The sequence below is a fragment of the Xenia sp. Carnegie-2017 genome, unplaced genomic scaffold (genome assembly GCF_021976095.1).
Source record: "Xenia sp. Carnegie-2017 unplaced genomic scaffold, XeniaSp_v1 HiC_scaffold_3, whole genome shotgun sequence".
Lineage (NCBI taxonomy): Eukaryota > Metazoa > Cnidaria > Anthozoa > Malacalcyonacea > Xeniidae > Xenia > Xenia sp. Carnegie-2017.
The window spans coordinates 2506668-2520834 of record NW_025813493.1 but is presented as its reverse complement, the minus strand read 5'-3'; the positions used below and the strand labels follow the sequence as shown (position 1 = coordinate 2520834).

General features: G+C 30.8%; 1 protein-coding gene and 1 long non-coding RNA gene across 2 annotated transcripts; both read right to left on the bottom strand.

The window, feature by feature from the left end:
* Window positions 1-260: 260 nt before the first annotated feature.
* Window positions 261-9908, bottom strand: LOC124455048 (angiopoietin-related protein 7-like). Its single transcript, XM_047005804.1, has 5 exons — window positions 9879-9908; window positions 6596-6984; window positions 5587-5703; window positions 3544-3921; window positions 261-713 (listed from the first exon to the last, which is right to left on the bottom strand). Exons 2-5 carry the CDS (start codon window positions 6933-6935, stop codon window positions 463-465), a joined length of 1086 nt encoding a protein of 361 aa, XP_046861760.1. The 5' UTR covers window positions 6936-6984; window positions 9879-9908; the 3' UTR covers window positions 261-462.
* A 284-nt stretch (window positions 9909-10192) lies between these two features.
* Window positions 10193-12515, bottom strand: LOC124455055. Its single transcript, XR_006951679.1, has 3 exons — window positions 12491-12515; window positions 10533-10794; window positions 10193-10282 (listed from the first exon to the last, which is right to left on the bottom strand). It is a non-coding gene; the product is annotated as an uncharacterized LOC124455055 (long non-coding RNA).
* Window positions 12516-14167: the final 1652 nt, after the last annotated feature.

The following is a 14167-nucleotide window of genomic DNA, read 5'->3' as shown; positions in this document are numbered from 1 at the left end:
AAAATGCAAGCGCGTAAAAGGTGTTTCCGGTCGTTTCTGTCGCAAGGATAGAACTCTAGTCTATCTCAAACGATCGATACGCAAGGATCGTTTCTAACGTAAGGATCGCTTTTGTCGTTTCAGTTGAGCGTTTCCATATGATCGTCTCTGTCGCTTCTACAAATTGCAAGCGACAAAGACGATCCTTACGACAGGAACGATCATACGGAAACCGGGCTTTAAAGAGCAACATCTCATTAAAAAAAATGAGTGAAATGACGTAACATTAGAATCATATAATTACCTAAATCAGCTCTAATTTTTAGGGAAAATATTAGAAAAGTATTGTTTCACCAACGCATTTTTAACAATTTCATCAAGGTTGTTTTAAAAGACATAAAAGCTAAAATGTTTTTATTATATGTTGAAAGTTTCATTAGAAATAATGATCAAATTTATAACATCACAGTCTTTGGAAATTCTTTATGGTTTTATTTTCATCTCAGTGAACTTTAAGGATTCAAAAACTTTCCAATGATACCAAACCACACCTTGGGTATTGTATTGGTTGCTTCTATAGTAGTGTCCATTCAGGTTAGAAAAATAACAATTATTATACCACCATGCAGCTTTCAAGAGTGCAGCACAGTTTCCTCGACGTTCCTTATCATTATCTGAATCTTTTGTTGTAAACGCCATGCCTTTATGATAACGTAATGAATCTCCAGCATTTCCTAAGAAAAGTAATACCTTTCAAAAATCGCATTTAATGCAGTTATAGAATTCTTTTGAACTTCCATTAACACAAGTTTAATGTATATATCATTTAGGCATTGACACTTGCATTTACAATTGATTATTAGAGGCTTAGATATAAAAAGGACTTCAGTCAATCTTCATTTGACAATGGTTCTTTTGTCTTTAATGCGTTCGGTGCCAGAGCCCTCTATTTGTAAGAGCTAGGACAACGGGTCTGGGGCGAGCGCGGAGCCGCCATTTTCGTGACTACTTGCAAGTTAAACTTGTAATAAAACTGTGTGAAAACTGCTAAATGAGCAAAAGAATAATAAAATTCTGCCTTGTTTAATGGAAATTTTAAATATATCGGAAACCACAATCAAGCTTTTGGCGTTTTTGTGAATAATTACTGCAAACCAAACTCAATTTTGCAGATTTTAGCTACATTCGATGTTGACTAGTTCGTGCTTTGAAACTAATCGTGACCCACTGCTAGACGTTTTTACGTATGTGAACGTATATTCTCGCAGTTTTCAACTACAGCACCAAGATATTTGTTTTCATTGCTTATAATTTACCAGCGATAAAGAAAATACTCGACATTTTGGCTGCATATTCCTGTTCGGGAAAACACGTTACTACACATATCTCCAGATTTGAATCAATGCTTTGGCAGGTATAAGGTATGTAAAAATAAATCACTGCAGCTCATTTTTGGTTATATTTACATTTAGAAAACGTAGAGGCGACTCAACTGGTAAAAATATATTCTTTAAAAATTCCCCACTAATAATCTTATTCTAAAACTAAAAAGTATTCGAATTTACAATTGAGCTGCTATAATTTATTTTCACTTAAACTGTGCCTACCATTGAATCAGTGTTATCCAAGTTTTGTTTTGAAGCACTGTGGTCGTGAAATTTTGCTTAGGTAGTACATATTTTGCAATATAGTCCAGGCATAAAAATTTAATGCAGATCGATTACAAAAAATTTTCTCGGAAAATTATGAATTTAAAATGTTTTTTAAATGCAGTAGCTCTTATGTTCTATTAATCTAATGTGAAGTTGTTGATTTCTTATTGATTGTGAAACTGAGATTATAGTTAAAGTTTAACTCTAATGCAAAACGGTATAGGCTTCTATTTGGTGAAGCATTTGTTGAAAAGGAAATTATGTTTGTGTATTATAAAACAATTCTGCTGTTGAAGAAATGTCTTGTTTGCTACAAATGTCACTGTTTGTACAGACTTTGACATTGTATATGAGTCTGATCCAAGTTTTAATCTATCTTAAAAAAATAATAAGTTGAGTAATGACAAAACTTCTGCATGTTTTCCAAATTATAAAGACCAAAGATCACACCAAACCATTGATTATGTAAAGACCAGAACAAATCATTGATAACCAAATTGAACATGTTCTGGTTTGAAGTACAGTCAGAATGTGTATTTCATTACCAGTAATGTATTTTACCGAGCTGTTTCAGTAAATATTTTAATTATGATTACTGATATTATACTTTCAAAGGATTTCCTAAAGATGCAAAATACAATATTCGAAAGTATATTATTTTAGCATATTGGATTAGCAATAATTATCTCTTGAAGTGGTTAAGAACTTGTAAATTAGAGTATTTTCCGAACATAATGATAAGTCATAATCTTTCTATAAAGAACAGGCTTTGTATGTAAGAAAACTATTGAATCGTTAGCATTAGGAGAAATATTTCCAATGATTTTTCACTTGAAAACAATCTTCGTAAACGAAGCTTTAGATAAAGATTAGTTAGACACAATGGTCACTACACACAATCCAATCTATCGTAAAGCCATTTCTTTCTTTTTTCTCGATCCATAATTATGGCGATATGCAGTTACATGATTTAGCTATCAAATACTCAATTATTGTAGCCATACCTCCAAAAAATCAAAATATTTTCTCAAAACACAAACAAACTTGTAGTAATCGCCATATAAACACTAGTTGAAATTTTAAAATTAGGAAGAAAAATGACGGAAATTAATCATGTGATCGATATTGTCCAGTAAACGTTCGCAAACCAGAGAACAATACATGTCCCAACTCTTACAAATAAAGGGCTCTGTTCGGTGTATGTAAAGTTTGACGTATGAAACAGACCTTACTTAATGGCGTACCTGGGTATTTTCCGACGCTCAATTGATATATTTGTGTTTCATGCTTACAAATGTGAATTGTTCATGTAAACTTAAATAAATTTCTGTTATGTTTTAGGTTGCTGTTATAAGTTCATAAAAAACTTTTAAATGTAGGAACAAGTTATAATGTATATATCATTTAGGCATTAAAACTTGCATTTACATTTAATTACTAGGGGCTTACTTGAATGCTTGCATTTTATAAAAAAGATTTCAGTCAATGATCATTGGACAATATAGATTCTCTCTTATGTACCAAATAATTTAGTCGTGTTTATTAGTTACATGTTGTTCAGGTGCTAGGTTATTACGTAATTTACAACTGCAGTTAAATTTGCATTTAATGTTGATGATAAGTTAATCAAAATCATTACATGTCACAATCAATCGTTGCAACAGAATCGTTTGCAAGTTGGAACGACTTTTTACGTTTGTTTATTGTATTTTTTCGGTAAGTTTTTAAGTTCAAAATTAATTATACTTTTATTGACAAACAAGGCTTTAGTTCGAAACCAACCGTTACTATCCGTTTTTATCAAAACTTGGAGAATCCCCCGTTGCAAACTGCAATCACTCATATCATTCAAAAATATTGTATATATCAAAATGTTTTTTCCTCAAACGTATATATTTACGTATTAACTTACCAAAATATTTACCAAGACTTAGTTGATATTTTTTACTTTCATTCTTTACAGCAAAATAATCATATTCAGCATATGCTTTGTTTCCTGACCAGTCTCCCAGGTCTACACGAAGTTTATTTCTCCTTGCAGATGTTAGTCGGAATATTTTATCCAATCCAAGCCAAAATTCAAAACTAAGATTACCAAAACCTTCTTTATAGTCATTCCACCCACGATAGAAATCAACACTTCCATCTAGGCGTCTTTGAAATACAGTCCAGCCACCACCATATGAAGTCATGTCACAGTAGACATTAAAAGATCCTTGACCATCAGGATCAATTTGATAAACTCCACTTTCGTTCTTGCCATTATTTTGTACCTCAGTGCAATCTTTGGCTATTTAAATTGAAAATGTTAAAAATTCAGTTTCTCAAGGTTATGTTATGATAGGATAAACGACTGAATTTTGTGAAAAAGTGTTTTTAAGCGAATGAAATCATTACTAGGTATTATTATTATTTGTTAAAAATTGCTTGTTTCATGTTTCACAGGCTGAAAACCTACAGAACACAAGCATTGCATGTAAGATATGGATATTATTGACTACTGTGAATTACATTTGAAGTGGGGATGCTGTTTTGCAATATACTCAATTTCAGAATATAAAGTCAATTTCATTGTAATGTGTGCTTACATGAAATTTTTTTATGTCTGAATAGAAAATTCCAGTCTAACTCTAATAGCGTTAAATTGAATAGTAAGAAAGTCATTTGAAATTTTATTAAACCCAGTAGAAATTTAATGCCATCTACTGAAAAACGTTATTACACATTATTTACATACATTTTTTTACCTTATTTATTGTATATCTTAAAAATATTGCTTATTTCGGTTTTTAAAGGAAGTGAATTCTTAATAGTAAAACCTAATTTTCTTACATCGAAAGTTAACAGGATATGTATGAATGAACATTATCAGTGCATACCACCCATACTAAGCGGCGAAGGACTAATTGCGCGGCCTGTAAGCTTAGAAAAATTTGTGGGACTTTAAGTGATATAATTTTCTCCAAAAATTTCAGTCTTTTGACGACGTTTCCGTTTCTTATGCTCCATTGCCTTTGCTTCAGTTTTGTTACTCATAGTGTAAACATTATAGAATAAATTTAAATTTCGAACGAGATAAACTCACTACTTTATGAGTTCTATACATAGAGCATTATAATAGTATATCGTACAGTTTCCAACAGGATATATTATTGAAATTTTGATCATTTATCTCATCTAGAATGGCAAAGAGTAAAAACTATGTTTAAAGAGAACAGGACTTTTAAAAACGCGGGAATGTAAGCTTCAGCCTACATAGCCTACTGAGTAATCGGACAACGGCCATATTTGTCTGTTCTTGGAATAAGTTCATAAAGCTACAATCCATTGGTTGAAGACATTTGATGTAATATTATTGAGGTGCACTCATTCTAGGAGGTCTGGAACTGGAAGCATGTCTGTCAAAATGCTTTTTAAAGTTTGTATTTACAGAATTCTTAGTTTAGGAAAGCCAACCAATAATAAACTCAAGACTGTCTAATATGGTGTATCTAGGTTAGCAGGGCCATGGCTAGATTACTAACTTCAGGAGGAGTGTTAAACTTAACCATAACCCTTACCCAAACCCTAACCCAAACCCTAACCCTACCCCCTCCTTAATGTAGAGAAACTCAAAATGTGTTAATGTTAACATATGCTATTGTCATTTAGAGAACCATACACTTTCAATGTTGTGTGCTTAGGAAGTTTTAAGTGTATTGAAGCTTTTCATAAATTTATTACTGATTTCCTGCTTGATTGTATTGGTAATAATGAACTTGTATGTGTGGCTGTGAGCCTTATTTTTGTGGTTACATGTAAAATGTAGATGCAGCAAATTCCTTGCACAGAAGCAACAGCACAGAGAACAGCTCAGGATTCTCAACAAAGAACAAAGTTTTAAAACTGCACAGAGATGCTCCTTATTAATGATCGGTGATAAAAAATCTTGATAAAGACAGTAATAAATCCATACCGTGGCACGAGTTACATTCTCCAAAGTATCCTTCCATACACGTGCAGTTCAATGTTCCATTAATTTTACGATAGTATGTGTTGGGTCCACACAAAGGAAAGTGAAAAGTGCTTGTCGCTATATCGATCAATAAAATTAAAAATAAAATCAACCAGGGATTCTAAACGAAACATATTCTTCCTCAAAGAACACAAATTATCACTCAGTATCCACGTTGACGTACCCAGCAAGCAAGTTTGTTATGCAATGTTGGTAATTTTGGTGTTCGCGCATTTCGTAAAAACAAAACAATTAAATAAATGTTGAAAATTTACAGAGTATGAACAAATTTGCTGGCTGTTTGGGACACTATAAGGGATATACTAAAGAAGTTAGATAATTGAAAAATGTTCAGAAAATTATCAATTCATCAGTAGTTCTCACAAAATGTGTCAAAGCTCATATATTTTGGCATGGCTTTGCCTTGTTTATTTAAAGTAAAATGAATGAAAAAACTAATCTCAAAAACCATGTGAGTACTTCGTAATCGCCTCAATTTAAACAGCATGCACAAAGAAAATGAAAAGTTTCAAATCTAGTTTAATCCAAAGATGTAAAAGTTTAAACTCTGTTTTGCAATATACTGAAATTTTAAGAAATTTGATAAACATTAAGCTCACTGCACAACATGCTCAATTTGGACGTTTTTCAATCTATTTTCATGATTTTTTTTATTTAAGACTGATTTCAAGCCCAAGTAATTGTTTAAATGATGTAAGAAACAATAAAGACTTAAATTTAACACCCAAGAAGTTTGATAAGAATAGACAAACGGCAAAAATGTCCAAATTAGACACTTTGCACTTTGAACTTAATGTTCATCAAATTTTTTATAATTTTGGAAGGAAGAACAACCGTTTACTAAGGCAATGTAACTTTGAACTTTTAACGTCTTTCTATTTTATGAACATTAGCGTGGGAGTTTTGCAAGTCTTAGATTATTATGTCAAATAAGTAAATATTTAACTACCGTTTGAGTCAGGAGTGATACTGTGTATTGCTACAGCCAAATCAAGATAACTGTTGTTTACAGGAAGAAAATATTTACGTCTCGTACGTTGATCTGTTGTGTTATGGACACTAACGACACTTCGTCCAACACTAGTTATGATATAAATGAAATCCCCAAATACTGCCATGGGACCTCGTGAAGTTCCAAAATCAGTTACATTTTGGGAGTAGTAAACATAGGAAAAAATATTTCCGTTTGAACTTCGCCAATAAATCTTCTCTTTAGCCATGTCAAGCGTTAGATGATGTGCTATTGACTGAAGTGAAACTGAACGAATATGATGTTTATTTGCAGTCATGCTCCATAACCATAAGAAAAGTTCTGTACTTTCTGCCAAGAATAGATACCTTAATAAAAATATTTGTTTTGTACATTAGTTTTCTCTATACGTACTGAAATACATAAACAATTGGCAGGCTAATATGTGCAAGAAAGGAAAGATAGAATACTTTTTTTGTTAAGACAAAGATGTTGTCAAAGTATTCAGAACTACCTTCATATATAGACGGTTTAATGGAGCATATTCAAAAAATTTGATAATATAGCAACATAACGCTATTGTAACTAACAGGAAAAGATCACCTTTATCATTTGAAATCTCTCTTTAAAACCGAACTAAAATATATGAAGTAATTAAACATTGCATGTGGTTCAGAACATACTAATAAATGTAATACGTTATTTTATTCACATAACTTCTATAATGATTGGTATTGTTTGACATTATTGTCGGAATGAGTAATGCTGTAGTTTGGAGTGGCTGCTGAATGAATTGTGTTGGTAATTGATAATGCTGAAAATTAGCTGATGCGTGGAATTTTTGTTCGAATTGAAAATTTGGTGTTGGTAAATGTTATGCACCATTTCATGTAGATATAAAATTAAGAAAGCTTTGTCATTTCAATTTTAAGCTTTCTTAATTTTTCAGTTTCATCTTGCATGAAAATTAGCAGCTCCTTGGATGGATCATCATCCACAAATGTTTTTAAAAGAGCTATAGCTTCAAAAACATTGTCTTTTGTTGATACTTTTTTTCTGTTTGTTTGGACAAACGATTTTTTATAACTATCTTAACCTTCTCTTTTTAATTGTCAAATTTTTTCATTGTTTTTCTGAAAAATCAGAAGAAGATTGACACTGGAGCTAACGCTATTGGTATCATTTAAAAATGATGATTCTATCGCCATGTCATGTTCGTGTTTTTTAGAATCTTTGGATTGGACAAGCTGCAAAAACTGCTTGAACACTATGGCCTTTACTTTATCGAAAATGTTTGATGCAACTGGTAGTTTTGATAATCATCGCAGCATATTTGCATTCTCCAATACATTTCTTAAATGTATTACGCATTTGAGTAACAGTAAAGTCCATGTGGTATTGTCGTTCATTGCTACTTGCCCCGAACTCTTTAAAAACTTTCTCGTATATATGACCGTTCTTTTGGCTTTGTGTGTTCGTGAAACTTAATTTTTTCTTGTAATATGATAACAATTAATGCCTAACATATAGTTTTAATTAGAGCTATAGAAATAGACCAAAAGCTGTAAAATTGAATTTATACTGACATTTCGTCCTTACTCAAGACATATTCAGGCAAGTAATAATTTAAAATGAGATTTTAAGAGAAGATATTGTATTTACAAAAGGTGTTAAATTACGACTAAAGGAGGCGGTGTCAAACGGATTACATAATAAAGAAGTTGGGAAGTAAAATTTAGTGAAGTTAAGAGAGGTTAAGTGGAGTGGAACCTCCTTGCACGAAGAGTGGAGGCTTGTATTTATTTATTAGAAGGCTCTCATGAATGGAGAGTTCATAGGAATCGTTAGTAAGAGGAAATTATTTTAAAGTCGTAAATTATTTATAACATATTCAGAAAGTTCTCGCTCCACAAGGCTTTTAAGCCAATTTCTTTTAATCACATGATTATTATCTTCAGATTCATCATCAGTGGACCAGCTACAGACCTAACGTTTGCCTAAGCTACACTAAGAAACACTGCATGAAATAAAGGTAGTGGAATGATTTTCCATTCAGGTGATTTGATTGGATGTGTGATTGGACTTATTAAAGGGAAGTGTGCAGCCACTTAATTTGCAGCTCTCGACTTTTCAATATACTCTGCCATTCAATGCAAGTTAAAGAAGGCTTGAAAAACTATAAACTTGATATATTTTATGTTTTTTAAATTGCCACATTTTTGAAAACTAAAATCCATTTTATATTTTTCATGTAACTACGTGGGAATGTGTGTAGTTTTTTTATCTTCATTACAAAACGAAAAGTTGAAGTTTTTTACGTTCAACACATTCGGGAATATTTTAAAACTTTATTGCCATTCCGTATTGAGATTGTTGCACATCTCTTACACTGCCTCAAAAAACTATACAAAAGAGCAAAGTATAGCAACAAACAATGCTCCCAATTTGTTGAAATCTTATGTGTAGGGCATATCTTATTAAGCATATGATTACCATGGAGGCGTCAAGCAAATTGCATTTTCTGACAAAGAAAAGCGCTCTTAGGTGGCCAGCCTAAACAAGTAATGGAATTAAATGTACAACACTAAGTTGCACAGTGAAGTTGTACTACTTTTTGTAGGTTGTGGAAAGCCAAGGTTCTGTGAGTATTTGACTAAAGTTTTATGTGCAAAGTAATTATTTAATATTTATTTCAGTTTCTAACGCTCTGTTTTATTTCATTTAATGACTTCATCATATATAAACATTGATCCCTCCGTTGTTACCTTTTTTCAAAGCTCTTTGGTTGCTCAACATAAATATCGCTGTCGATTTTGAAATTTCAGGATCTGCATGTTATTTTCTACTGCATGTGTGCTGAATAATCACACGAAACGTGTTCATTATTGCAGTTGGTTTGAAATGCCTTATAGTCACGCAATAAAATTTTGCTGGCCAAATCTCTCCGAAAGACGTTGATTTTAATAAAAATCTGTCGAACTATATGACGTTTGTTTCTTTATAGCCAACAAAATACTTAATATTCGCTCCCTTGGGAAAAACCGAGTTTTGATTTCCCGGAAAATCGATATTTTTTTCTATTATTAAACCTTTAAATAACAAACCATAATACGGACTTATAAAATTCAACTTTTCTATTAAATTAAAACACCGTCTCTAAAAACAAAAACTCTTACCTTACTTAAGAAAACCCTCCAATAGATTGACATAGTTTATTAATTTTACGCTTACAAGTAAAAAAAGAATTTCAATATCGCCTTACCCATGTTTTGAGTCAAATGCAATGCTGGAAAATTGTAAGCCTGGTTGAAGCCTCATAACACTTGTAATTTTATTTTTCAAATAAATTTGGTAGATAATGTTCGTGGAGTCAATAAAAGATACGACGACCAATCCAGTCAACTGTAATATCATGAACAGAAACATTTTTCGCAAAAATTTCGTTTCTAGTCAAGTCAAGATTTCCCCGTTTGATGTCTTTGTCATCAATGTAGTAAAGCACATTCTCAAGTACATCAATCTCTATGTCATTATATCTTGATGCATGGTCAGATTTATTTTTACTGGAACCATTAATAGTGCTGACATGAATATCTCCAGTAATAGAATCAACAGAGTATATTTTATCAAAGCTCATAATAATCAAATATGGCTTTGGATAAACATCTAAATAAATAATAAAAAAACTATAAATAACAACGATGAAAGTGGATTTTAAAAATGCAAATTTTTATAGACTTTACGATCATAATATTTTGTGAAAGACCAGAATAAGTATTTTTAGAAAGAATTTTTCACTGTAGAAATATTACTAATAACTGAAATTAGATTGGCTGCACAACTTCTACCTATTTTTGTTGAATATTGTTTTTGGTGCTATGAACAAGAAACTATGAAAATTTGTCAAAGATTATACCTTTGTAAAAACACATTTCTGTTTGCATTTGCATCATTTCTTTGTTGTATTGTTTTACTTCCTTGCATGCAGTTGTGTTATCGTCATTGCCATTTTTATCAACGCAAGTTTCCATCCATTCTTTCACGTTGTCTTTTAATGTCTCTAAGCTTTTCTTGCAGATTGATATGTCGTCATTACCATTTACTATTTGGCCACTAATAGACAGGATTATGAGAGTCCCAAGAAACGCTTTTGTTGAGCTTGATATCATCTTTATTTTCTATTTATTAGAAGGTGGACGATTACTAATTTCTTTAAAGCTTTTGTAGTAAAACATTTACTTTATTTATGAAAGGCTTATCATCAATATAATCATATAATCATTTGTTCTTAAACTTTTTTGGTATATAAATCAAGTATTGATTTCTATAATTATGTAACATTTTAACTTCCTTCTCCTTTTCACGTTTGCTTTCAGATAATTTATGATGATTGGATATTGTTGCAATAGATTAGACAAATTGTTCATTATAAAGACTCATGTTTACAATTCAATAAGTAGAGTTCACCCGCCTAGAACGTGTTTTGAATAAATAGATGTAAGGTTTCTAGGAAACGAAAGCATAGAAAGAAATAAAACATTTCAATGTCCACTATAAGGAAATGACGCAATATATGAAATTCACCAAGAGCGGTTTAGAAAAATTTAAAATGGGTTGATTTCAAATTTGCTCATGTTAACTCAGTTTACCAGATGAATGGGAAAGACGTATTGCTTAACTAAGCCAGCAAAATTAAATGCCAAATAATCTGTTGCGCAGTGTTTAACAGACTCGCTGGCCTTCTGTAACTACATGTCGTTTAGTTACAGAAATGAAGGCCGTTAAACAATACATGATATTCTGCTTTACAACATCTGTTAGTCGTATAGAGAAGTTCGACTCTCATAATTATATAAATTCTGAATTGAATGAAATTTATGAGTATTTTGACAGAACTGCAAAAGTAAAGAAAATTTAAAAAGCTAAATAGAGGAATGCAAATTTGCAGTATTAAATAAATTCTTACTTCTTCAAATATTTTGTTTTAGACAATTAAAAGGCATTTGCCATTTTTCAAAAATATTCTTGCAATATTGAATAATTGTAGCAAAGGAAACAAGAGACGAAAAATGTATCATTTGTTTTACATGCATTCCTTGCTTTTTAAAATGACTTCTGCATTGATGTTTGATGATGATTTGCCCCATTTCAATTTGTTGAATTATGTACCTCTCTTTTTTTATCATTCCCCTCAATCCTAAAGCTTAGTTTTAATGTCCAATCAAATATTCTTTATCATACATGCATTCAAGTTTTATTTTACTATCATTCTCATGTAAAAACGTAAAAACATTTGCAAATATTTTGTCATTGTTAAATATCTATGATAGTTAACAAACATTTTTTTGTTATCTCGATTTAGAAAAAAATCCTTAATGATGGTTGCTTCCTATATTTTTGATGTAGCTACTATTTTCTCTGGGGTATCACTGGAAATATGATATAATATATTTGCAGACATTCATAAATATAAATAAGTAGAACTTTATCTTTAGTTGTGATCAATCAATTCGTTTTTGTTTCCATCATAAGGATAAACATAAAATGATAAAAAGATTTGCGAAACGGTAAAAGATTTTTAAAAAATTTTAGACTAGTCAAATTACCAAATGGGAGCTAAGTATATATGATGCATGGCGCGCTACTCTAAACTACAGAAAATGTTTAAAAAAATATACAAAAATGTTTCATAATGCTTTAGGTATTTTAAAAGATAAAGATTGTATAAGATTATCTGTTGGATTACGTATAAGCATGACTATGATAAATGAAATGTATGGTCTTGATAAGAAAGTTAAATCCATAAGAGCTATTGTTTTTGCATTATGTGATAGGCTCTGAATTTTAGGTTTTCTTTATGTTCTCTTTGCTTACCATTGAAGAGGCAATTTGGCTATCAATATATTTTCTCTTTTGACTTCTGACGAGTTGTTTTCTATTCTTCTCAAACATCAGCTTAGAAAAAATACAACTGAAGCAGAAATTGTCTCGTCCTAAAGTGCTAGTAATATTGGCTTTTTGAATTTTGATATCAACACAAGACAAGTAATTTTCTGTGGACGGGGACACAAATTTTGATGATCTTTCATCATATTTTGGATAAAGAGCCATAATTGCGGAAATTTAGTGTAAGAAAAAATATGCAACAAAAATATTTTTTCAACAATTCCAAGAAATATCATTTACATTGAAAATAACAGACCAAATTATTTTAATTCCTTATAACAACACCCCGGGATAAAATGTGTTTATGATGACGTTATTCAAATTGGTCAACTATTTCAAGTGTCTCTATAAACTAAAAGAAAAATGTGCACTGCAGATGCTAGTTTCCGCTCATAGATAAGATACTATAAAGCAAAAAAGGAGTATTGTCTATAAGCAACTTTTGTTAAATTTTGATAGCTCATTATAATATGTTTTACCCTTTTTACTTAACCTAACATGAAACTTTCTAAAGTATATCAAATTCAAACAAGGCTAGTTTCTTAGGTGATTATCTTTATACATCCCATTTCACATGATTTTAATTTCTCATGTTTTAATAAATTTAGTTTATTTCAATGTATTCATTCTCTTTTCTCTCAAAAATGCAGAAAATAAGGACAAAAAGACACATTAATGGTTGCAGACCCCCTCATTTACATTTTCAGAGCACAATTTTCGACTTACATTTTATGATATACATGATATTCTGTTTACAACATCTGTCAGTCGTAAAGAGAAGTTCGACTCTCATAATTATATAAGTTCTGAATTGAATGAAATTTATGAGCATTTCGACAGAATTGCTAATGTAAAAAGTCTAAAGAACTAAATAGAGGAATTCAACTTTAAGTATCAAAAGTTTTAATTCTTCAAATATTTTGTTTCAGACAATTAAAAGGCATTTTCCATCTGTCAAAATATTCTTGCAATATTGAATAATTGTAGCAAAAGAAACAAGAGACGAAAAATGTATCATTTGTTTTGCATGCATTCCTTGCTTTTAAAATGACTTCTGTATTGATGTTTGATGATGATTTACCCATTTCAATTTGTTGAATTATGTACCTCTCTTTCTTTATCATTTCCCTCAAACATAAGTCTTAGTTTTAATGTCCAATCAAATATTCTTTATCAACATGCATTCAAGTTTTAGTTTACTATCATTCTCATGTAAAACGCAAAACACTTTGCAAATATTTTATAATTTTAAATGTCTATGATAGTTGGAAAACATTTTTTGTTATCTGTATTCAGAACAAAATACTTAATGATGGTTGCTTCAAATATTTTTGATGTAGCTACTATTTTCTGTCGTATCAATGGAAATATGATATAATACATTTCCAGACATTCATAAATATCAATTAGTAGAACTTTATCATTGGTTGTGATCAATCAATTCGTTTTGTTTTCATCATAAGGATAAATATAAAATGATAAAAGATTTGCGAAACAGTAAAAGTTTTTTAAGAATTTTAAATTAGTCAAATTACCAAATGGCAGCTATGTATATATGATGCATGGCTGCGCTATTCTTAACTATAGAAAATGTTTAAAAAACAT

Coding starts and splice junctions, on each gene's coding strand:
- LOC124455048 (XM_047005804.1), bottom strand. CDS start 6,935: ATGACTGCAAATAAACATCATATTCGTTCAGTTTCACTTCAGTCAATA. Junction 5,704..6,595: donor TATCACTCCTGACTCAAACG/GTAGTTAAATAT, acceptor TGATCGATATAG/CGACAAGCACTTTTCACTTT. Junction 714..3,543: donor AAGTCTTGGTAAATATTTTG/GTAAGTTAATAC, acceptor TACTTTTCTTAG/GAAATGCTGGAGATTCATTA.